The sequence below is a fragment of the Stegodyphus dumicola genome, chromosome 7 (genome assembly GCF_044657685.1).
Source record: "Stegodyphus dumicola isolate Sdum_Otavi_A_Nest chromosome 7, ASM4465768v1".
Classification (NCBI taxonomy): Eukaryota; Metazoa; Arthropoda; class Arachnida; order Araneae; family Eresidae; genus Stegodyphus; species Stegodyphus dumicola.
In genome coordinates this window covers 157,166,717-157,193,082 of record NC_140774.1, presented here as the reverse complement: position 1 = coordinate 157,193,082, position 26,366 = coordinate 157,166,717, and the positions used below count along the sequence as shown (strand labels likewise).

The 26,366-nt window shown below is 39.7% G+C and overlaps 1 protein-coding gene across 1 annotated transcript in view; it reads right to left on the bottom strand.

Moving 5' to 3' along the window:
* Nucleotides 1–36: 36 nt before the first annotated feature.
* The window catches only part of LOC118198290 (uncharacterized), a 79,044-nt gene continuing 52,714 nt past the window's right edge, over nt 37–26,366 (bottom strand). Inside the window, exons 4-7 of the mRNA XM_085821443.1 lie at nt 19,357–19,800; nt 18,399–19,308; nt 15,660–16,213; nt 37–5,878 (exon numbers count right to left, since the gene is read on the bottom strand). Of these exons, the coding sequence (XP_085677569.1) occupies nt 113–5,878; nt 15,660–16,213; nt 18,399–19,308; nt 19,357–19,800 (7,674 nt within the window). The 3' untranslated portion in view covers nt 37–112. The remainder of the gene's footprint in view (nt 5,879–15,659; nt 16,214–18,398; nt 19,309–19,356; nt 19,801–26,366) is intronic.

Sequence of the window (26,366 nt, the reverse complement as noted above, 5' to 3'; positions counted from 1 at the left end):
AAATATACCATGTGAGAAAATTAAATGCAATAAAACTAATTTTAAACATATTTATTTCTCTACAGCTGCATTACATAAGAAATACAAAGAAGGCATTTCACAGTTTCAGTTACTACACTAAAGCTTGAATCGACTGACCAACCAGATTAGATGTGGATCCTAGAGAATTAAAGTCAATCTCCCCGATATCCGCATAGTTTAGAACATGTACAAGAGCGGATACAATTTCCAATAGAACTTGCACGAGAACTTCACAGCCAGATAAATCTGCTGAAGAAGCACGAACTTGAGAAGACAAATCAGAAATAATTGAAGGTAAAGCATATGTATTTACATATCCACCATCAGTTAAAGCTGATGCAGCAGAAGATATTCGCGAAGACGAAGAAGCAGACGACAAGCGTGACGTAGTGGAATATATTGTAGAAACATCGACACCACTGGCAGCACTAGAGCTAGCGAATGCGGCGCCTCCCGCAGCACCTTGATCGTAGCCTCCAGCTCTTCCAGCAACAGCTGCCCCAGCACCAGCTCCTTGACCATATCCTTGTTGGCTTTGTCCAGAACCTCCACGTCCTCCAGCACCAGCTCCCGCTGCTGCTGCAGCACCAACTCCGGCACCTTGACCATATCCTCTCAGTCCTTGGTCATAGCCTCCAGCTCCCGCTGCACTGGCTGCTGCGGCTGCTCCTGCTCCTGCACCACGTCCGGCTCCGTAATCTTGTCCCCGTGCTCCACCAGCTCCTGCTGCTGCAGCTGCAGCTGCGCCGGCACCTGCACCTTGTCCATATCCTTGTTGGTCTCTGCCGCCAAGACCTGAAGCACTAGCTGCTACTGCTGCTCCAGCACCTGCACCTTGATCGTAGCCTCGACCTCTTCCAGCACCAGCTGCAGCAGCTGCCCCAGCACCGGCTCCTTGACCATATCCTTGTTGGTCTTGTCCAAAACCTCCACGTCCTCCAGCACCAGCTCCGGCACCTTGACCATATCCTCTCTGTCCTTGGTCATAGCCTCCAGCTCCCGCTGCACTGGCTGCTGCTCCTGCACCACGTCCGGCTCCGTAATCTTGTCCCCGTGCTCCACCAGCTCCTGCTACAGCAGCGGCAGCTGCCCCGGCACCTGCACCTTGTCCATATAATTGTTGGTCTCTGCCGCCAACACCTGAAGCACTAGCTGCTGCTGCTGCTCCAGCACCTGCACCTTGATCGTAGCCTCGACCTCTTCCAGCACCAGCTGCAGCAGCTGCTCCAGCACCGGCTCCTTGACCATAACCTTGTTGGCCTTGTCCAAAACCTGCACGTCCTCCAGCACTAGCTGCAGCAGCTGCTCCAGCACCAGCTCCGGCACCTTGACCATATCCTCTCAGTCCTTGGTCATAACCTCCAGCTCCCGCTGCACTGGCTGCTGCAGCTGCTCCTGCTCCTGCACCACGTCCGGCTCCGTAATCTTGTCCCCGTGCTCCACCAGCTCCTGCTGCTGCAGCTGCGCCGGCACCTGCACCTTGTCCATATCCTTGTTGGTCTCTGCCGCCAAGACCTGAAGCACTAGCTGCTACTGCTGCTCCAGCACCTGCACCTTGATAGTAGCCTCGACCTCTTCCAGCACCAGCTGCAGCAGCTGCCCCAGCACCGGCTCCTTGACCATATCCTTGTTGGCCTTGTTCATAACCTCCAAGTCCTCCAGCACTATCTGCAGCAGCCGCTCCAGCACCAGCTCCGGCACCTTGACCATATCCTCTCAGTCCTTGGTCATAACCTCCAGTTCCCGCTGCACTGGCTGCTGCGGCTGATCCTGCTGCTGCAGCGGCAGCTGTCCCGGCACCTGCACCTTGTCCATATCCTTGTTGGTCTCTGCCGCCAAGACCTGAAGCACTAGCTGCTGCGGCTGCTCCAGCACCTACACCTTGATCGTAGCCTCGACCTCCTCCAGCACCAGCTGCAGCAGCTGCCCCAGCACCGGCTCCTTGACCATATCCTTGTTGTCCTTGTCCATAACCTCCAAGTCCTCCGGCACTAGCTGCAGCAGCTGCTCCAGCACCAGCTCCGGCACCTTGACCATATCCTCTCAGTCCTTGGTCATAGACTCCAGCTCCCGCTGCACTGCCTGCTGCGGCTGCTCCTGCTCCTGCACCACGTCCGGCTCGGTAATCTTGTCCCCGTGCTTCACCAGCTCCTGCTACTGCAGCGGAAGCTGCCCCGGCACCTGCACCTGTACCTTGTCCATATCCTTGTTGGTCTCTGCCGCCAAGACCTGAAGCACTAGCCGCTGCTGCTGCTCCAGCACCTGCACCTTGATCGTAGCCTCGACCTCTTCCAGCACCAGCTGCCCCAGCACCGGCTCCTTGACCATATCCTTGTTGGCCTTGTCCATAACCTCCAAGTCCTCCAGCACCAGCTCCGGCACCTTGACCATATCCTCTCAGTCCTTGGTCATAGACTCCAGCTCCCGCTGCACTGCCTGCTGCGGCTGCTCCTGCTCCTGCACCACGTCCGGCTCGGTAATCTTGTCCCCGTGCTCCACCAGCTCCTGCTGCTGCAGCGGAAGCTGCCCCGGCACCTGCACCTGTACCTTGTCCATATCCTTGTTGGTCTCTACCGCCAAGACCTGAAGCACTAGCCGCTGCTGCTGCTCCAGCACCTGCACCTTGATCGTAGCCTCGACCTCTTCCAGCACCAGCTGCAGCAGCTGCCCCAGCACCGGCTCCTTGACCATATCCTTGTTGGCCTTGTCCAAAACCTCCACGCCCTCCAGCACTAGCTGCAGCAGCTGCTCCAGCACTAGCTCCGGCACCTTGACCATATCCTCTCAGTCCTTGGTCATAGCCTCCAGCTCCCGCTGCACTGGCTGCTGCGGCTGCCCCTGCTCCTGCACCACGTCCGGCCCCGTAATCTTGTCCCCGTGCTCCACCAGCTCCTGCTGCTGCAGCGGCAGCTGCCCCACCACCTGCACCTTGTCCATATCCTTGTTGGTCTCTGCCGCCAAGACCTGAAGCAATAGCTGCTGCTGCTGCTCCAGCACCTGCACCTTGATCGTAGCCTCGACCTCTTCCAGCACCAGCTGCAGCAGCTGCCCCAGCACCGGCTCCTTGACCATATCCTTGTTGGCCTTCTCCAAAACCTCCACGTCCTCCAGATCCAGCTGCAGCAGCTGCTCCAGCACCTGCTCCGGCACCTTGACCGTATCCTCTCAAGCCTTGATCATAGCCACCAGCTCCTGCAGCACTGGCTGCTGCGGCTGCTCCTGCGCCTTGTCCGGCTCCGTAACCTGGTCCACTAGCACCACCAGCTCCTGCTGCTGCCCCGGCACCTGCACCTTGTCCATATCCTTGTTGGTCTCTGCCGCCAAGACCTGACGTACTAGCTGCTGCTGCTGCTCCAGCACCTGCACCTTGATCGTAGCCTCGACCTCTTCCAGCACCAGCTGCAGCAGCTGCCCCAGCACCGGCTCCTTGACCATATCCTTGTTGGCCTTGTCCAAAACCTCCACGTCCTCCAGCACTAGCTGCAGCAGCTGCTCCAGCACCAGCTCCGCCACCTTGGCCATATCCTCTCAGGCCTTGGTCATAGCCTCCAGCTCCCGCTGCACTGCTTGCTGCGGCTGCTCCTGCTCCTGCACCACGTCCGGCTCCGTAATCTTGTCCCCGTGCTCCACCAGCTCCTGCTGCTGCAGCGGCAGCTGCCCCGCCACCTGCACCTTGTCCATATCCTTGTTGGTCTCTGCCGCCAAGACCTGAAGCACTAGCTGCTGCTACTGCTCCAGCACCTGCACCTTGATCGTAGCCTCGACCTCTTCCAGCACCAGCTGCAGCAGCTGCCCCAGCGCCGGCTCCTTGACCATATCCTTGTTGGCCTTGTCCAAAACCTCCACGTCCTCCAGATCCAGCTGCAGCAGCTGCTCCAGCACCAGCTCCCGCACCTTGGCCATATCCTCTCAGGCCTTGGTCATAGCCTCCAGCTCCCGCTGCACTGGCTGCTGCGGCTGCTCCTGCTCCTGCACCACGTCCGGCTCCGTAATCTTGTCCCCGTGCTCCACCAGCTCCTGCTGCTGCAGCGGCATCTGCCCCGCCACCTGCACCTTGTCCATATCCTTGTTGGTCTCTGCCGCCAAGACCTAAAGCACTAGCTGCTGCTGCTGCTCCAGCACCTGCACCTTGATCGTAGCCTCGACCTCTTCCAGCACCAGCTGCAGCAGCTGCCCCAGCACCGGCTCCTTGACCATATCCTTGTTGGCCTTGTCCAAAACCTCCACGTCCTCCAGCACTAGCTGCAGCAGCTGCTCCAGCACCAGTTCCGCCACCTTGGCCATATCCTCTCAGGCCTTGGTCATAGCCTCCAGCTCCCGCTGCACTGGCTGCTGCGGCTGCTCCTGCTCCTGCACCACGTCCGGCTCCGTAATCTTGTCCCCGTGCTCCACCAGCTCCTGCTGCTGCAGTGGCTGCTACCGAGGCACCTGGACCTTGTCCATATTCTTGCTGGCCTCTGCCGAGACCGCCAAGTCCTGCAGCACTAGCTGCTGCGGCTGCTCCTGCACCAGCTACGGCACCTTGACCGTATCCTCTCAGGCCCTTATCATAGCCTCCAGCTCCTGCAGCACTGGCTGCTGCGCCTTGTCCGGCTCCGTAACCTGGTCCCCTAGCACCACCAGCTCCAGCGGCTGCTGCTCCAGCTCCTGCACCTTGACCGTATCCTTGTTGGTCTCTGCCGCCAAGACCGCCAGCACCCCCTGCTGCGGCTGCTCCAACACCTGCACCTTGATCGTAGCCTCGACCTCTTCCAGCACCAGCTGCAGCAGCTGCCCCAGCACCGGCGCCTTGACCATATCCTTGTTGGCCTTGTCCAAAACCCCCACGTCCTCCAGCACCAGCTGCAGCAGCTGCTCCAGCGCCAGCCCCGGCACCTTGACCGTATCCTCTCAGGCCTTGATCATAGCCTACAGCTCCTGCAGCAGTGGCTGCTGCGGCTGCTCCTGTACCTTGTCCGACTCCGTAACCTGGTCCCCTAGGACCACCAACTCCTGTTGCTGCAGAAGCAGCTGCCCCAGCACCTGCGCCTTGACCATATCCTTGCTGATCTTGACCATAGCCTCCTGCTGTTGCAGCAGCTGCTGAAGCTTGAGCTGCACTTGATCTCGTGATGTATTCTTCGGTTGTGTAGTATGTAGTTTGGGTTGATATGTCTCCTGTTTCTGTTGCAGTTGTACTTGCTGCAGATGCTCCAGTAATTGGACCTTGACCGTAACCTCTCCCGGACAAACCTGCGGCTGTAGCTGTTGCGGATACTGCGCTGGGACCGTAACTTTGTCCTGTACCTAATCCTCCTGACGAGGCTGCTGCTCCTGCGGATGATTCGGCTATTTCATTTATGCTGGCTTGAGCAAACATAGTTATTAACTCACCCATCTCTCTCAGGAATACCTGATCTACTGTTCCTGTTGTTTGCATGAAAGCATCAGCTAATGCATCCATTATTGCATTGGTTTTAACACCCAGTGGTTGGCCTCCATCTGATGAGACGGCTATTTCAGCAACGGACGATGCGAAAGCCATATTTAGAGCTTGGAGTTTCGATTTGGAACTTTTTTTGGATCTAGCCATTCTGTCCATTGCGTCCATAATTGTGTCACTTATGGACGATATGTCATCCATTTGGTCATATGTAAAAGCTCCAGAACGAGCTATGGACTGAGTAAATGATTGCAGAAGGCTTTCAGCAATTGCAGGATTTCCCCATATTGCTTCACCAGCTCCAAAAACCGTAAGAAAATGAGCGCAAGAAACTGCGACGAAAAACGCTATTCGAGTTGACCACTGCATAATTGAATATCGCTTGCAGGTCTTCGAATGTGTGCTGTGAGGAGCAAAAGAATGCCCTTTTATACTCTAAAAAATCGGTTTGCTCGTGGAAATTCGTGACCCAGTGCAGCTAGTTCAACAATTTCGTCATGTACGTTTTTGCAACTTCTCTGCGTCAGAAGCGACGTAACTTAAGTATGATTCATATCCACCTGCTTTTCGTGCGTGAGGAAAGTAACTTCTCTTCCAGATAAACAAAGTAGGTGAGGTCCCAATTTTCAAATATCTATCGCTTAATTTCGTATTTTACTGAAATGTAGAACTTCCTAAAAACTAATATCTATATAGTGTTTACAAATATATATGTTCTTCTGAATTCAGGCAGAATTTAAAATGCATTTTCAACACATGCTTTTGAAACACTATATTAAATGCAAATTTGCTTTGGATCAAATAAAAATTTTCTCAACATTATGCAACATAGTTACATGTAAAACTGCACTTGTTAACCTAAAAATAGTGAAAAGAGAAACGTATAATTTAGCAATAAGTAAGAACGTTTTACTGTTTACAATTATTTTCCGGACTATTATTCGAACGCAATATACGTTTCGTGACTAGCTATAATACAAGATGATTTCCAGACTTAATTTTATAAATAGTTTAGGTAAGGAGGGCTTCATATTATGAAAACGTTAATAATATTGCGTTAATTTTCAATTTGATGTATGTCTAAATAACTGATTTGAAATTAAAAAAAATGGATAAAAACACTTTTCAGTGAAAGTCGAGCGAATTGTTTGTAGTAATACTAGCTGGGTATTTAATATTCCTATTTAGATATCTCAGATTTAAATGTACTTTTATTTAAATCAAACAGATTGAAAGCTAGGAAATATAATCGTATGTACTGCACTTAATTGCTTTTAAATCACTTGGTTTGGTAATCAGTAAAAGACAGATAAAATTTAGGCGTTAAGGATATTACATTCTGTGGAATGATAGCACGTTGGCGAGGAGAAGATAAATGTATTTAATTTTACGCAGTGGAAACACATTGCGTTTTGCCAAATGGCAATGTTATGTCACATATGCGATAGAAAGGTTTCATTTCGAATATCGAAATTAAAATTTATAGCTTCGAGATACACATGTACAGGTGGAGGACAATGCCTGTTCAAAATTGGGCACCCTGATTTTCCACAGTGTGAGAAATATACATACCTACATGCAGATTCTTTGTTATTTAATTATAGAAAAGTAAGTTTATGTTCATGTGAAACTATTTTTGTATTTCACATAATTGCTGATTAATTGTTCACAGGCGAATCTGGATTTAATAAACCTCAGGTTGTAAGGATCCTAAGTTTTACTAACGTTTATTTTATTTTAAATCTTTACTATCACTTCTTATTTTTTACTTCCGGCCAGAATTAAAAGTTTTAACTTATTTATGCAAATTTGTCTTGCGAACGCCAAGTACTTAAGTTGTGGCTTTTTGCCAAGCAAGAGAGAGGAAGGAGCTATTAGAAGCAGGCCGCTTGCCATAGCAGTTTTACTCGGTTGCTGGTTGCCTTCAAGGCCAGAGGTTTAATCCTCTTGATAACTTTAAACGTATCGTAGTTTTAGCAGTTCTCTGTACTACATACGGCTTCTTGTTAATTTACGGCCAATCTTGGAGTTAGGCACTTGTTTGATTAATCCAAAGTTAGTTTAGTTAGAGTTTAGTTAATATTTTTATATTCTTACGTTCAGACCACAAGTGGTTGGTCTCTGTATCCCGAAGTCCGGAAATCATTGTAAAGAGAGAAAAATAAAGGGTTTCGTATACCCTTCTTGTGTGTATTGTCTACTTCCCAAATTTATTGAACACAGCTTTAGTAAGCTCCCTGTTCCGAGTCAGGATAGTAAATGTTTCCGAAGCAAGTACGGAGGAACACTGAACCTGACAAGGTGATAATCTTTTTAATGAAAAAAAAAAATATTAAATGGAGAATAAAGATATGCAAGTACTCAGCTGTGTTATTAAGTAAGGCTATTTTACAGTGGCTAACATTTCTTTTCGGAAACTTGTACTCATTAGTTTTATTTGCAAATATCAGTTACTAAATACTAACGAAATGACTTTCAGGTATACAATTCAATACAATTTTTGAAACCAACTCTTTATTGAGAAAGTTATTCGACCCCTCCCCGTTTTTAATGGTTAGTCAAAAAGTTCTGAAAATGAACTTTCGCAAATATTCGTACATTTTAAAAAAAGACTTTATATTTAATAAAAATTTGAAACTTTATCAGATACCATTAGATGAAATTACACTCTTGGTTATTTAAATTAAAATCGCTATTAAAATTTGGGTTTCGCCTCGCAACTGTTCGCTCATCGGACCGAAATGTATTAAATTATGACATTTTCAAATGTAATTAAAATATTTCAGTATGGTAAATCTTTGTTTATCATGGATTTTGCGAGCGTAAGGCGTGCTTTCATTGTTTTCTTAGTGATGAAGTATTTTCTTCTTGCTCATCGCTCACTGTATCTATGTGTTCTAATGACTCTTCTTTTATTCTTTGGCATGTTAATTACTGTAACATTTTTCTTCCCCTCACGCATAGAGATTTCACCAACACCAAACATCCTTGTTGTAGCAAGATTTCCATTTTCTTTCGCAAAATGAATGACTTTGAATTTGAAATCAGCCCTCTGTTTGCTTATTTTCATGGGAGCCATATTTACTACTAAAAGAACACTATATAAACTGCATTTCAGCTAAAGTAAATGAGATTTACTGAAGCCTTTGATTTTTATTTCAAAATCGCGACATAGAAAGAGAAATCATCTAACTCCTAATTCCACTATTTCATTCAGGTTGGAAGTGCATTCTTACTCCAAATTATATCCCTGTTTTCTCGAAACCCTGCAATAGCATTCTTTCGGACAGCTGCATTGAATGCAATCCTTCCTCCTTGCAGTAATTTTACTCTCTCAAGCATATAACCCACATATACACTGTTCCCCTTATGGCTTGTCAATTCAGTATACCATTGTTCGAAAGGCTAGGACAAATTTTCGAATAACTGACCTCAAAAGATAACAGCATTGCACATGTACCATTTAAGTTTCTTCGTGAAGAATTGGGTACACGTTATACAACGAATATACTTAAAAAGTTTTAAAAAATGTAGTTTGAAATTATAGGTTAGCATAATAAACCGGTAATCACCAACTGAAACGGGTACATCCCCCAGACCACCTAGCCGAAACTACATTCAGCCTAAGCCTCAAATGAGCTTGCCCAGCCAACAGCCACAGCGAAACTTAAAATATTTAAAAGGAAACGGAACAAACGTTTACAGATGACTGATGAATATAAACTCATCAGATCTAACATCCACAAAAAAGAACGAAAATAATAAACTGAAACTAAAATTGCAAATTCAATCTTACTGTTATTTATTCCCCTAATAAATTTCTCTGCCATTGTCTTTAATTTTGCACCGTTTTTAAAATCAGTTTCCAGGTCGAACTAGTAATTCCACAAAATATTCTTAGTTGCTACGAAGGTCTCGACGAACTAGATATTATTGTCTTTAATTACAAATGTTATAGTTTTTATGTTCTTGAAGTTTAAATCTAAATAAATAAGCCGGGAATTGTCTGTGGCCAGTAAAAATCTGATTTACGTCATACTATTGCATATTCTCAACTTCTGAATTATCTCAATATTTCTCACGTAGCCATTGTTCTTTTCGAATGATTACGCGTGCTTTCCGGGCCGTTTCAACGGAGGTGGCTTGTGTGCTTGCCGGTATATCCCCCTCTCATATCAATATGGCTTTTTCTATAGAACATTTTTAATGAAAAATAAATATATTACATCATTGGAAATCTCTGACACAGAATTAAAAAGTGATGCCTTTGAAGAATGCCTTGAATTGATTCACCCTGCAGATAAATTAGGACTAAATTATGATCGACTAAGCCTTCGTCTGGCTTTTAAATGTACCGGAAAAATGGCTAAAGGGAACACCAAACGTTAAATTTAAAAACTGCATAGAATTTTACTCTGCAGAACAACTTCATAAAAAAAAGTTATTACGTATAACAAAATTACAATGAAATAAGCAATATCTCTTAATACAAATGTTAATTATCCTAATAAATAAATTAACCAACTTCCCTTTTCAAAATCTTAAGAACTCAAATGGTATAAAGGAGGTTAAGAACTTTGTTTCCTAAAAAATCACTCAAAACTTTTCAATATCTTAAAAACAGTGAAATGAGCAATAAATAACATAAAAGAATACAAAAAAAATTCTGAAAAGCAAAGTATAATTAATGATATTTTATCTTATATTTTCAAGAGAAAAAAAATTAGATGCTGCTACTTTGGTAGACAGTTGCACGGATTTTTGGCGATTTACATTGGCGCAATTGTTGGCGCAGTTTTTATAGTCATCAGCCATCGTGAAAAAGGCTGTTTTTACGTATTTTACGCATATAGTATTAGAAACTTTAAAAAAATAAATATCTTTAAAAACAATGAATTAATTTTTTTGTTGAAAACGTTGTTTTTTAAGATGGCTGGCAAATGTAAATAAATACATTTACTAAGAGTATAAAATTCTAAAGTAAGGTTAAATTATTACTTTCATATAATAGAATGAAAACACCGCTATAAAAACATTGCGCCAACATTTAATTGGATTAAAATATTGCTTAAATTGAGTATCGAATTAAAAACATCATACCAACGTTTAAAAGAATTAAAATATTACTTAAATACTTTAAAATAAGTTTTATAGGATTTAATTATTTAACATTAAAACATATGTGGCAATAAATATCTCAGGAATGTGGCAATAAATATCTCAGGAAAACATTGTATTAATTTTTTAATAAAAGTTGAAGTATAGAATTATAAAGTAAAAGAAAATTATGTACTTACATTTTTGCACTTCATTGGAGAAGCAATTAGCGAGGTTTTCTCCAAAAATTTAAAATAAATTTCCTCTGACGCTATTAACAATTTATAAATATCTTTTATTAGGAAAGCCAGGTTGGCCAAAATAAGGTCTCAAAGGCCAATTTTTTTATTCCGATACCAAAAATTCTTGGTAATTACCAATAACAACATTCATCTTCGAAACGGACGTATCCATTCCATTAGAAATCTGAGGAATTCGAAGAGATGAATAATAAAATTTTAAAATGGCGCGGTAATGCACAAATATTCAGTAACCAATAAGGGAGCTGATTACATTACGCATAGAATTAAAATTATTTAAATATTCTTTCATAATAAAATCATTTTTAAAACAAATGAAAAATTAAATTGTATTTTAATATTTATAACAGCCATAAATAATGTTTAAAACATTTAGATTAAATTTATAGATATTTTTATTTCAAATAAAAATGCAAAATTAAATTGATGTTTAATATTTAGAATAATATTTAAAACACGTAATTTATGCATAATAAAACGCATTATTTTTAAAATAAAATGAGAACAAAATATCGGTTACCATAAATAACTTATCCGGCAATGGGTTTACCATAAGTCGTATTACTCGCCAAAAGAAAAATTACCAAAATCCGTCTACCAAAATTACAATGAAATAAGCTATATCCCTTAATACAAATATTAATTATCCTAATTTTAAAAAAAAAAACTTTCCGTTGAAGGTAAAAAATCGTGCAAAACTTTTCAATATCTTACAAACAGTGAAATAAGCAAAAAATAACATGAAAGAAACTCAAAAAACAAAAAATTCCGCGCAGAATTTCACTCTGCAGAACAACTTTATAAAAATCATCAATAAAAATGTATTATATATATATATATATAAATGGCAATGAAATATGCCAATCTCTTAAAAACAGTGACATAAGAAATACGATGGAAAATTGTTGCCAAACCCATATTTCTAAAAGAATGAAACTATTAAAAATGATGGGATTTCATCAAAAATCTATCAACTACAATAAGAAAGGAAAATTGTTGCCAAAATCACATTTGTAAAGATGTGAGATGTGAGAAGTGTACTCGGAAGCTTCATTTAAAAAAAAAAAATTTAAAATACAAAATATTATCATTTTTCCAAAATTCTTTTTGTATAAGCAGTCGCAAGGATGAAAGGTTAACGTGTCCAAAAATCAAAAAATAAATAAATAAATAAACTGTACATTTTTAAACATAAACGTTTTTAGAAAAAATCCCGTTGAAAAGATGTTAAGCTCACTTTGTTAAATAAATTCATATTTAATCGATTTATTGAAACACGAAATTTATTTTAAGTTCGTAAAATAGCTAAGTGCCTACATTTCATGACGATGTGAAAATGGAGTGCGTAGAGTAAAATCTCGCTTTCCTATAGTTCATTATGTCTCAAAATGACGCGATTTCGTCACAAAACATAAAATAAAAAAATTTCGAATTCGAATTTCAAAAAAATGGCTTAGAGGTGCACTGGCTCTTGTCTAGATGCACCTATGTACCACGTTTCGTAGCCGTGGGTCTATTAGCTTACGCGCAGCGCGAACGAAAGACACACACACACAGACAAACTCTTTGTTTTATTATATGTAGAGATTATTATGTACTGTAAATGAATATGATATTTATACTGATGGTTCGGGGCTAGGAGGGAATACTGGTTGCGCATTTATAGTATATTATTACGGAAGTGAGATTGATCACCAAACATTCTTATTAAATTTCACGAATACAGTGTACTAGGCTGAATAATATGCAATACTAGAAGCTTTGACCTGGATCGAAAATAAATAAGGGTGGTTAATGTGTTCACATATTTTCTGATGCACTGTCGGCCTTGCAACCCCTTTCTACACTTGGGTTAGATAATAAACTTACTGTGGATATTAAAATGAAATATAGAAAATCTACGTACAAAATATAATATTAAAATACATTGGATTAAATATAATATTAAAATACATTGGATTAAATATAATATTAAAATACATTGGATTAATACATTATTAATATTAAAATACATTGGATTATAATATTAAAATACATAATATTAAAATACATTAGGTTTCCATGGTAATGAGAGGGCTGACGCACTGGCAAAAGAAGCCACACTTTGCAACTGTAAAGAAATTAAACTACAGGGCTCTAGAAGAAAGATTATTGGAATTTTATACAATAGTTATTAGGAGATAGTATTTTATACTTATTTATTTCCTAACATAAATATGAAGTATAGAACAAGCAAAAGACATTTATGAATACAAAAACGTAAGTGATGCCATTCACAAAAAGGGTAATGTTATTTTTAATAGTTCGCTGGCTTTGCCGCAACATCCTCCCCACCCTGGTCAATTTCCAGAAGGATGACCAGCTGCACAGGTCGGGTAATGGAAACACCTTCTTAAACACAAGCCTCCCTACTGAAAGCTCGTAGTTTAGTGACGTTACAAACTGTTGGCCTTCTCAATGGGGTGCGAAAAATTGCCCCTAAACCAAAGAATTGTACATTCTTTGCTTAAACCAAGGCCATCTAAATGGCATTAGCAAGTTAGGGGAAATTCGTCCTTGGTCGTGAGAAGGCGCGTGAACCATGTCGCCTTAATTTGATATTGATATATTTTTTTCGATTTCAATCATGCCTTTAAAGTGCTGTGTGCCGTTATTCCGACAAAATTATTGTGACGGTTGTAAAGTATGAGTATATAGATTTCCTAAGTAACAAGATGTATTACCTAGATGATTAAAATCGATACCGCGAGAAAATTTTACCATTTCGAAGCATTTTCGGGTAAGTTAAGCGTAACTTGAAATTTAAATTTATTAAGGTATTTGCTTCTTTCTACATTTAAAAGAATGGATACGTTAATATTAAGGAATTTCATTTTTATAGAATACATTGTGTATAATATTGCGTAATTACGTATCGATTAGTATAATTATGTATCGAATTGTATGGTTAATAATTATGTATCGAATTGCATGCTAAATATTCCCTTACTTTTTAAAATGTCCAATTTTTTACTTTTTGATTAATTTTATAACTTGGAACTTTTAACTTCATACGTATATGGCAGCAAATGAAATTATTTAGCTTAATATTTAATATATTTTGGTTTTAAAAGTTTTTCTAAAGAAACTGTGAAGGCAATAAATATGCTTATGGTTTTTTAAATTGTAATATAAAGCGCACAGTTTTGCGTAAAACAAGAAATAATTTAAATTTCTAATGCATGAAAATTCAAATATTATTAAAACTTATGTCACTAAGAATCCTTTCCCCCTTCTTCTCGAGTGGGAGACAAACACATATATGCTATTACCTGTTTTGTTAAAATATAAATTGAATTACTAGAAATCCTACTTTTATTACTTTAAAATTAGTAATTAGGTAATTACAGTAATCTGAGTGAGCTTTCATCATGTCTAAAAAATGTTAGGATACCTGATGATTTAACAGTTGTGATTAAAGAAAATAGTCTATTTTTTCTCCAGATAAGCACAGAATTTGCTCCTTTTATATCTGTATCAGTCGTTATCCATAATGATCTGCCTGTGGAAGCATATTTTAGAGATATTCCATTAACAAAAATTAGTAACCATGAATTCCCTTTAAAAATTAATAATGTGTATAATCTCTGTTCATTGCTTAAAGAAGTTGCAAAAATTAAAGGTGATAATAATGAAATCAGCTTTAAAATTTTATTATTCGTAACTCAAGGCCTTCGGGAATTAGAAAAAAAATGCCCCTGCACATAAAAAGAAAGTAGTTCAGTTTATATTTAAGCAGCTGACATTACTCTTTTTGCATAAAAATAATAATAGATATAGTTCTGATCTGTTAATATTATCAAGTTTGATGTTTTCAATTTCTCCACATTGCTACAAATTTTTAAGAAATAGTGCATATGTTACTTTGCCACATCCTTCTACATTGAAACGATTGTGTTCTGAATATAATGTGTATCCTAAAGTGGAGCAAACTCCTGAAAATTTTCTGAATTATGCTAAGGAAAAAATCCGCTTTTTAGACGAAAACGATAATATGTCACTTTAATGGTTGATGAAATTCACATTAAGCCATTCTTAGATTTCAAAGGTGAAAATATAATAGGAATGTAGCAAAATATAATTGTGAAAACGCTGCTAATTCTGCTTGTGTTTTTATGCTGCAGAGTATTAGATCTTCATATAAGGATGTTATAAGTATTGTCCCAGTAAAATCATTATCAGCGCAATTTTTGCATGGATAAATTGTGAAAATAATAAAAGATTTAGAAAATTTAGGTTTTTCGTGTAATATGTGTGCTTATAATCTACCCTGCTAAAATTTAAAAACTTCTAATATCCTTAAAAATATTTTCCACACATCCTTCTTATATATATTTTTATGCAGTTAAGTGACTTGAATATTATTAGTATGGAGGGAGATTCCAACATTACCTTACTGTTACTTACCAAACGTCAACCAGTACCTTAAAGCACCATTTTAACTGTAAACATACAATATAATATCATAGAAAAATAGGAAAATGTTTCCAATATCATATCCGCGAATGAATTGAAAATATATATTTTCAATATATATAAAATAAAAAACGAAAAATAATATGTATCTACATCATTAGAAAATACCCTCCTGTTACTAAAGCTTTAAAAACATATATACTTTAAAGGCAGATAGTAGGTGACCAACGGCGATTGTCAGCCGCCAGTTTGTGACGTCACGATCTCGTAGTTGGGCTTCTGTTTAAGAAGGTGTTAGTAATGGTATGTCCATTGGTGCGTAGAACACAAGTACGGACTTTCTTGTCGCGGCCAAGGATTAGCTCCTCAACACGGGCCCTTTTCCAGGTGGGGCGAGGTCTAACATCTTCTTGTAGTAGGACAATGTCCCCTTTCCGTATTTTATTTGTTTCAGATGGATTCCGCACTTGATGAAATGTACGCAAGTCCATCAAATATTCCTTTTGCCATCTTTTCCAAAAGGAGTCCATCAAATGTTGACGATTCTTCCACATACGATTTAAATTTGTTTCAAGATTTGTGGGGCTGGAAGGAATAGTAGTTAATTTCTTTCCTATGAGGAAGTGCGAGGGTGTTAAAGCTTCCACAGAGCCATCTTTTATTCCGTATTCGTGGACAATCGGTCTACTGTTAAGAGCGGCTTCAATATCACATAACACAGTGATCAAACCAGCGTCATCCAAAAGAGCCTTACCTAATGTTTTCCGAAGGCATCGCTTAATTGAGCCTATCATTCTTTCCGACCATCCTCCCCACCAAGCCGCTTTGGGGGCGATGAATTTCCATTTGATGTTGTGGTGGGCATAAAACTGTTGTGCCTTGGCAGAGGATATAGTATCCCACAATAACTTCAGCTCTTTGTCCGCAACACAGAAAGTTGTGGCATTATCAGTGTACACTGTATGAGGAAGTGAACGTCTAGAGACAAAACGTTGTAATGCAAGTAGGAAGACGTCAGTACGCAGATCGGAAACTAATTCTAAGTGATCGAGTTGTAGCACATGTGAAGATGACAATGTAAGCTTTTGCAACGGAGTTATTATTTTTTACGTAGAGTGGTCCAACAAAATCAATTCCTTTAGTTTCGAAAGAAATGATTTTTGAATTCGCTCAGCTGGTAATGGAGCTTCTCTGTTCACTTCTCTTTTGTTTCAGTACTTTACATGGAAGGCAAGTCTTTATCACCTTTTTAATGGCTTGTTTTGCTCTTAATATCCAATATTCTGAACGAAGCTGAGAAAGTACAATCCGAACACCAAGATGATGCATTCGTAAATGTGTTTGGCGTATCAGTAGACTTGTAAAATGATGAGAACCTTCCAATAATATGGGATGTTTTTCAGCATAAGATAAATCAGAAAATTTTAGTCGACCACCAAGAAGTATAATATTGTTCTTGAAGGGTTAAGTTGTTTTATCCTTGATTTCTTAGGGAGTGATTTTCTTGTCAACAGAGCTTCATATTCTGAAGGAAAGGATTCTTTCTGAACGGTCTGTATCCAATAACTACGAGCTTGATTCAGTTCTGTGGCGTGTAATTCACCCACTAACTTTTCTTGTTTCCTACAGTTGTGAATAAAGCGAAGAATCCAAGATGTTACACGTAACAATCGAACGTAAGAACTGTAGTTTCCATCCTTTATGATTGGTTGAGTAGATACGATGTGAAGGGTCTGAACTCTTTCTTTCTTTGCCTCGAAGTTATGACTGTAATCTTTAGAAATAGTAACAGAATGAGGCTAATATTCTAGAGATTTGATTAACCATGGAGAACCGTTCCACCAAATTTCCAGGTTTTTTAGTGTTGATGGTGAAACACCTCGAGAAAATTTGTCAGCTGGATTGTCTTTGCCAGGGCAATGTCTCCATTGTGAAGGATTGATATAGGAAATAATTTCTGTAACTCTGTTGCTAACAAAAGTTTTCCATTTGTTGGGGTCATTGCGTATCCACCCTAAGACAACTTGAGAATCACTCCACAATATTGCATTTGACGAACAGATGTTTGTTGCAGCACAGAAATATTGCAACAATCGTGCTCCCATCAGGGCCGACAAGAGCTCCAAACGAGGTAAGGTAACTTTCTTTATAGGAGCTAGTTTGTTGCGACTACACACTAAATTCAAATTCGATTGGTCACTTTTAAAGGTAACAATGTACAAAACTGAACCATAGGCACGTTCAGATGTGTCACAAAACACATGGATAGCAAAAGGAACATGTGATGAAATGCCTATGGCATCGAGAAATTTGAAGGGAGCAAATGTCATCAAGATCTTTCACAGCTGCATACCATAAAATTGATAAATTAGCAGGTAGTAATTCATCCCACTTGATACCAAGAATCCATGTATCTTGGAATAAGATTTTCCCAAGAATAGTAAACGGTGAAAAAAGGCCTAACGGATCATAAAAACTAGCAATGCAGCGGAGTAACCATCTCATTGTAAGTGGTTTGTCTGTAGAAACACAGAGGCAAGTCTTGAATGCATGCTTCAAAGTATCAGAAGTTGTCAAAATCGTAAAAACAACCTTGTATTTAGAGTAAGTATATTGAAACACTCAATCGATTTCGAGGGCAGCTAAAGGTCCCTCCTCATCAGAAGCAAGAAATACATAGTAAGAAGAAAAATAAAGGGGAAGGAGTCTCAGAAACACGTGGTCCTTATCAGCACTGCACGTGGTTATAATCTGAACTTCGACAGATTTTGAGCGTGAAGGTTCAGTTGCCCCTCGCTCCCTATTTTTAACTTCGCTAATTTTTCTTGTCCTTTGTGTCACATGTTTGATCAGATAGCCTGGCTCAGTAAAAGTAGGCGGCCAGTGTAACTCTGATTAAAAATCCGGTTATAACCACGTGCAGTGCTGATAAGGACCACGTGTTTCTGAGACTCCTTCCCCTTTATTTTTCTTCTTACTATGTATTTCTTTCTCCTGATGAGGAGGGACCTTTAGCTGCCCTCGAAATCAATTGAGTGTTTCAATATACTTACGCTAAATACAAGGTTGTTTTTATGATTTTGATTGTCACATTAGCGTGTTTCTCTTCTAGTCTATATCAGAAGTTGTATTCCAGCCAATACCTAAGACAGTTGTTTCCGTTTTGTGAGATTCTTCATGTGTTTGTAGTACATCTTTGAGTTTCAAAGAGTTTGTAGCCCATTTTTCCATAGGCAATTTTATTAGAGCCATTAAATTCTTGATCTCGTGATATAGCATTATAATGCGTGATTCAGTTTCCATACTAGCAAGAAAGTCATCCATATAGAGATGTTTATCTATCATTGGTGAAGCAACTGGAAATTCTGCGATATATTTTGCAGCCAATTCTCGTGTCGCAGCACAGAGCAAAAACGGACTGCAAGTAAGGCCAAATGGTAAACGAGTAAATCTGTAAACAGTTATTTCATCTGTAAAAGTAGTAGGTTGAGATGAATCAGATTTTAATTTGTACCAGAAAAATTTTGTGACGTCCCTATCTTCTTTATGTAGTGACAACTGTAAAAAAGCTTGCTTACCATCATATGTAACAGCGAATTCATGCAATCGAAATCTTAGTAGACAACCAATAGATTCAGGAAGAAGATTCGGGCCAGCTTCCAAGGTATCGTTCAGTGAAATCATTCCTGGAGCATGCGAGGAAGCGTCAAATACAATTCTCCACTTGGTTTTAGATTGTGTTTTCTTTCTTACAGCATGATGAGGAAGGTAATACACTGGCTTCTCATTGCATTCATCTATGGAACAAACTTCAACATGGTTTTGTTCAATGTAATTCAGCATGCGTTTGTCATATTGTGTCTTTAACACATCACTAGATGCAAGTCTTTTTTGAAGAGAATGAAATCTGTTTTCCGCTATAATTTTGTTTGTAGGCAAAGGTGTGACCAATGGTTTTCTAGGCAGAGACACAATTCTTCGATTGTCTTCAGTGCTGCAAGTTTTGTGAAATTCTGATAAAATTTCTTCATCTCGAGTAGTCATTCTTCGTTTCTGCGCATCTTGTATCCCTATGGAGTCTTATTCCCAGAAGCGACGTACCTGATCATTTAAACAATCAGTTTTAACTTGCACACAAACTTGATGGACAGAAGTCTTCTCAGCGATTGTAGTATGTGTTCTTGTTCCACTAAGAACCCATCCAAACACTGACGGTACCATAACAAAAGATTCTGAAAGCTTGATTGGAGCTTCTGCGGAAACAATTTGCCAATAATGATCACCACCAATAAGTATTTCTATGAGCAGTGAAGCATCATCAGGAGGATCAGCAATTCCCAATCTTTTCTTCTGAGCAAAGGGAACTATTTCTGGTGGAGCAGTAGGATGTGTAATATAGGAATTGGAGCTTTCAAATGCGTAGATCAAAAATGCTTGGTTGCTCCACAAACTTGAAAGTGACAGTTGAACACATATACGTTGTTCTTGTGAAGTAAAAGATTCAAATGCTTGAACTGAAAGTGAGGCAGAACTGACAACCTTAAGCTTGTAGGGTTTATATTTATTTTAACTAACATTTATTTTAAGTTTAAACTATCTTTCCTGTCAATCCTTACTTTCCCCTGGAACTGCCAATGCCAGAATATGTAAATTTGAGTAGAACGCGCAAGCATTCAAATTATCAGCGGAAGTAGTATGATTTAAATAGAAGGAAACAAGTTCGGTGAGAGAGAGTTATTCTTACTTAGCGAGCGCGGAGGTAGTTATAGAGATTTGAAAAACCCCGCGTTGCGGCCTATGTGCTTGGCGGGAAGTAGTTGCAATTGTTCCAGTGAGCTTCAAGTCTGCTGAATTAGCAGCCGTATTGTAAAACGCGGTGAGTTAGTTATTTGAGAGAGCCTCGTAGTTAGAATATTGTCTTTAATTTCTTTTCAGGTTTTTATTTTTATTTTGACTGCCGAGTTGGCACCGTTTGTAAGCGTCAAGAGAACGCAATTGTAAATTAGTACGTTGAATAAAAAGGGACTTAAACCCTTTATAAGACTCTGTGGTTTATACAAGCTTTCACAGTCACCTCTTGGTTGCGTGCTAGTTAGAGGCGCACAACGTTATATTGGCGCCCGAACACTTATCGAACTGAAATGGCCGAAAACTGGATGGAAGCCGCTGGACAACACCAAGAAATGACAACGCAGTTAGAAGGATTTGGATACCTGGTCCAGACTTTGAGAGCATCAATCAAGCCAAACGTCTATTTCGACGGAAAAAATTCGGTGTCCGTATTTTTAGAAGGTATAGAAAACCACTTTCAGCTCTATCCTGTGCCCGAAAGACAAAAAGTTGCTATCGCCACATCAGCACTAAGAGGACAGGCCGCGCTATGGTGGAAAAATATAGGCAAATTTCTTCTAGGTGAATTTGGAAGCCCGACGTATACTTTTGAAAATTTCAAAAAATCGTTAGTAAAGGCCTTCCCCATAGTGAAAGATCGCGCACGGCTGGAAGCCGAGCTATATAGTTTCTATCAACGGGATACAGCACAATTGACGGACTTTATTTTACGAAAAATCAAGCTAACGGATATGTTGTATGGGAAAAAACCCGATGCGGAGATTATTGAAATAATATTACCAAGATTGTTACCCGCTGTCCAAGACTACTTTGAAATTAGAAACCCAACCACATTGCAGGAACTTTTCGAATTGGCGGTGAAGTTTCAAAATCGCAGAATCGCGGAAAGAGCGAGAGGGGAAACATATTCTCAAAGTACCAGAAGGAAGGAGGAAACAAGAAATGGAAATCGCTCATATGGGGGAAAGAACTATCAAGCTAACGCATCGAAACTTGAAGGGCAAGGCCCAAAAAGAAAATTTGAAAATAAGCATCCGCGTACCCAGAAGACACAGATTGAAAGGAAAGCTTTAAACGACTAGAGGGGCCTGTGAAAGGGAGGGTCCAGACCCCGGAAGTTTTAGAAAAACCCTCAAATAGACATCTAAATACAGTCATCGTAAAAAACTCACAGCTACCAATTATACAAGTCCTGGTTGGCGATGTACCAGTAGAAGCCCTCATCGATACAGGGGCAGAAGGCAATTTCATGAGTGAAAAGTTCTTCAAAAAGAATTTTTATAGGATACGACTCTTTAAAACCAGAAATACGGAAATTATAGCGGCGCAAGGAAAAACATGTCACTGCATCGGGAAAGTAGCATTAAACGTACAGGTAAAAGAGGAAAATCTCAAAGTATTAATTTTTGTGGTGAAACACCTCCAACACTCTCTTATTTTAGGTATGGACTTTTTAAGGGCCGCGAGGGCCAAATTAAATTTTCAAGATAGTTCCGTGGTGCTGGAGATGGACCAGAGGGTGGTGGAACCGGTGGAGACACCTGAATTGGACCTTAGCCATTTGAATGACCAGGAAAGTAAAGCAATACAGCAAGTGGTGAGTAATTTTTCTCATTTGTTTTCAGAAAAGCCGGGAAACTGTCAGATTGTAACTCACAAGATTCAATTAAATGCCGAAAAACCTTGTAGGACTAAACCTTACCGCTATGACAAACAAAAAGACGTAATCATCGAAGAACATATTCAGGAGATGTTAAAGAATAAAATAATAACGCCCATAAATAGTGAATACGCGAGTCCAGTCGTACTATGTAGGAAAAAGAACGAGTTTCCTCCTTCGGATAAAAGGGCTTGGAGGTTTGCTATCGATTATAGAAAACTAAATAGCATAACTAAATTCCCAGTTTACCCTTTACCGGTTATAGACGAGATCATTAGACAGATCAAATCGACGAGATATATGTCTACTTTGGACTTAACGTCTGGCTACTATCAAATAGCTATGAGACCCGAAGATATACATAAAACCGCGTTTATAACAAAATCGGGCACTTATGCATTTTTACGCATGCCTTTTGGGTTGTGTGGGGCCCCGTCAACATTCCAGAGAGCTATGGACATTGTTCTAAAGCCTGTCCTAGGAAAATCAACTTTAATTTATCTAGATGATATAATTATAACGAGTAGTACGTTGGAACAACACATTAGTGATCTCGAACAAGTTTTTAAATTATTAAAAGAGGCCGGTCTTACAATTAACGCCTCAAAATGCAAGTTCGCAACTAAAGAACTTAAATATCTCGGTTATAAAATTTCGCAAAAGGGTATAGAAACGCAAGATTCAAAAATAAAAGCTATTAAGAATTTCCCACCGCCCAACACCGCCAAGAAACTTTCGTCTTTCCTTGGACTATGTTCTTACTATCGATCTTTCATAAAAGATTTCGCTAATATTGTTGAACCACTCTTGGTAATCAAAAGAAAAAAGAGTAAATTTACGTAGACAGCGGAAGCTAACACGGCTTTTGAAAGATTAAAAGAAGCGCTTATTAATGCCCCCGTTTTAAAATTCCCTGAGGGGGACGAAAACCTGGAAATTGCGGCAGATGCATCAGACTATGCGGTGGGTGCGGTTCTTATGCAAAATAACCATCCGCTGGCATTTTTTAGTAAAACATTGAATCAAACACAAAGGAATTATACAGCTACAGAAAGAGAAACATTAGCCGTATTAATGGCTGTACACAAATTTCGAGTTTATTTCGGCAAATCGCCAGTAACTGTCTTTTCGGATCATGCGGCTGTTGGTAGACTTTACTCGGGAAAAAACCTAACGCCCAGGTTAATAAGATGGGCTTTAAAACTCCAAGAATATAATATCACAATAAAATATAAACCGGGTAAGGAAAACAACGTAGCTGACGCACTTTCTCGTATAAAACTGGACGAGGAAGGTAATGAACTTAAATGCGCTGTGTTGACTTCAAAAATTTTAGATTCTAGAGATACGGTTATTACTGAACTGAAAGCTGATCCTGAATTTGGAAATATCTATGCTTATTTGAAAGACCCCGAAGGCTTTGAGCATACAGATATCGATGCGATAAGAAATAGAGCAAAAAACTATGAAATAATAGATAATTTATTATTCTATACGAAAACAACGAACAAAAATCTTGAGTATAAGCCAGTCATCCCAGCCTCGCTTCGATTAAGCATTTTGAGGGAGTTGCACGAAAAAAAAACAGCGGGCCACCTCGGGGTCAGAAAGACTTTAAAAAGGGTACGCGAGGCGGTATATTTCCCGCAATTATACAAAATAGTAACGGCGTATGTCAGGTCCTGCAATCAATGTCAGTTAATAAATGATATTAATTACAGCCCGGCCGGGTACTTAAATAGCATTCGCGCTACATTTCCGAATGAAATTTTAGGCATAGATCTCCTTGGTCCCTTCCCCCAGAGCGAGTTAAATAAAAATCGTTTTCTTTTAGTAATAGTAGATCATTTTTCAAAATGGATAGAAATTGTTCCACTTAAACGCGCGTCAGCCAAAACAGTCGCAGATGCATTCTTACACAGATACATTTTAAAATACGGTGCACCGATAAAAGTCATTAGCGATAACGGAAAACAATTCATTAGTCAAATATTTGAAAACATATGCAATGGACTTGATATACGCCATATCAAAATGGTTCCGTATAGACCACAGGCTAACATAGCAGAAAGAGTTAATAAAAATATTGTAAAAATAATTCGCAGTTACGTTAGCACACATCACAAGCGCTGGGATGGCTACATAAATGAATTAGCTTATGCTTTAAGAACGGCACATCATGATACTACGGGAAAAACTCCAGCAGAATTATTTTTAGGCAGAAAGTTAATTACGCCTTTAGATAAATTATTCTTTGTGCAACAAAGAGAGCAGGAATTCAAACAAAAGGACGTGCAAAAACTAATTGATCAGGCGCTTAAAACCTCGGATACGGCAAGAAATAGGCAGAAAATTTATTACGATAAAAAACGCCGTGAAGCAGATTTTAAAGTTTGTGATAAAGTATTGAAACGGAAATTTTCTTTATCAAGTGCCCCAGACAATTTTATGGCAAAGCTAGCTCCAAAGTTTGAAAGCCCCTATGTAATTCAGGAAATCAAAGGAGTAGTTTTATATCTTAAAAACGAGAGAGGGGAAATCTGTAAAGCAAGTCCCGACCAGGTGAAAAAATACTATAATCCCAATGATTTTGAAATCCTTAAAAGTTTCTTGCAGGACTCAACTCTAAACGAAATAGAAGGGCCAGAGACTGCAACAACTATTCCACCACCCAAGAAACGGAGAACTGAAGAGAGACCTAGCACTTCTACAACCCGGACGTCGGTATCAAAAAGAAAAAATGATTATCAAACTCCGGCGTTTAAGAAAAACAAAAGTACAGATGAACCGGGTAAAGAAACCGTGGTAAAAAGAAAAACACCACCTACAAAGGATGGCAGGAGGAATTACACATCAAGAAGAACGCGCACACGGCCACAGAGTCAGGTGCCAGCAAGGCCGCCGTTCCGGAAACTGAAACGCCAACAGGAAGCACAGAAGTACGAGGAACAGAAGAAATTCAAGGACTCCAGACCGGAGGATGTCAAGACCAGCCGTCCCAGGCAGAAACGCAAAAGCCAACAACCAGACGATTACTCCGTCAAGAGGCCAGCATGTAGAGGACGCAAAAGAAAGATCAACGGGGACGACAATTGGAGATCAACAAGGAGAAGATTGACATCCATGACACCTCTAACTTGGGATCAATTTTGTCAAAAACGGATGACGGAGTTTCAAGCATCGAAAGCTCAAAGATAAGTTAAAACCTTCTATAAATATTTTTCTCTTTTGTTCCGAAATGTTATGCATAAGTACGAAGTTCTATGTTTTGACGAAAGTCAATATGTCTCGGTTGAGACTTAGTTTTGTTTTACTTTATTTAGCTAAGGCAAAAGTATTATTTTCTTTAAGTGTAAAAGCTAAAAACAAGCATTTTCTGTTGGTCGGAAGACTAATTCTGTTATGTTAAAGCCAAAATTTGGCCGGAGATAAAAATAACTTCGTATTCTTGTATGTACTAATAAGAATTTTAGTTTCAGTGCCGCCAGCTTGGCGAAGGATGAGTAAAGTAAAAATTTATTTTCTCTTATTCATTTTATGGTAAATTGTAAAAAGCATATGTATTAAACTTTTGTAAATGTATGTAAATACTTGCATGTTATGTAAAAGTAGAATTTAGTCTAGAAGCATAAAATTGTAGATGCTAAAAGTGAATGCTTAAAAGCAATGAAGTCAAAATTTAAGTATTAAACTGTAAAGTCATGCTTTAGAGCAAAAGCCTGCATGTTTAAAAGATGAATGAGGGGGAAGTTAGAATGAATGTGTTTTGTAGGGTTCTCCACCTACATTTGAATTTTTAAGAATATTAAAGTAGCTCATTGAGTTGTAGAACGTCGAGTAAGGTGTGTCTATTTGGTTGTTGAATTCTAACAAATCATGGTGGTTAGGGGAAGTGTTGTAAGACTAAAACACGAATATTCCCGTTTGACACCACACACGGTGGAGAGCCAGGGTAAAGTTAAATTAATGCTTGAAAAATTGAATGAATGTGAAGTAAGCAATAACTAAGAAAAACGAAACGTTAAAAACAAAAATTTATTGTGTCAAGAAAGTGTAAATTATAATGTATGTAGAAAGATACTGATACTTATTCCTTCCAGATGCTGGAAGGAAAGACCAAGATTGATTGATGAAGTCCAGGAAAAGTTGCTGTAAGAAGAAACCTTTGTAAAGAGTAACAGAATTTTAATTGTTACATAAGATTATTTTTGTGTAAACGAGGCTTTCGCCAGTTAGTTCAGAATTAGATAAACTTACAACAGGTCGTTTGTAGGACCTGCTTCCAAGTTTTCCAAATTCTGGCAGCGGCAAATGTAGGGTTTATATTTATTTTAACTAACATTTATTTTAAGTTTAAACTATCTTTCCTGTCAATCCTTACTTTCCCCTGGAACTGCCAATGCCAGAATATGTAAATTTGAGTAGAACGCGCAAGCATTCAAATTATCAGCGGAAGTAGTATGATTTAAATAGAAGGAAACAAGTTCGGTGAGAGAGAGTTATTCTTACTTAGCGAGCGCGGAGGTAGTTATAGAGATTTGAAAAACCCCGCGTTGCGGCCTATGTGCTTGGCGGGAAGTAGTTGCAATTGTTCCAGTGA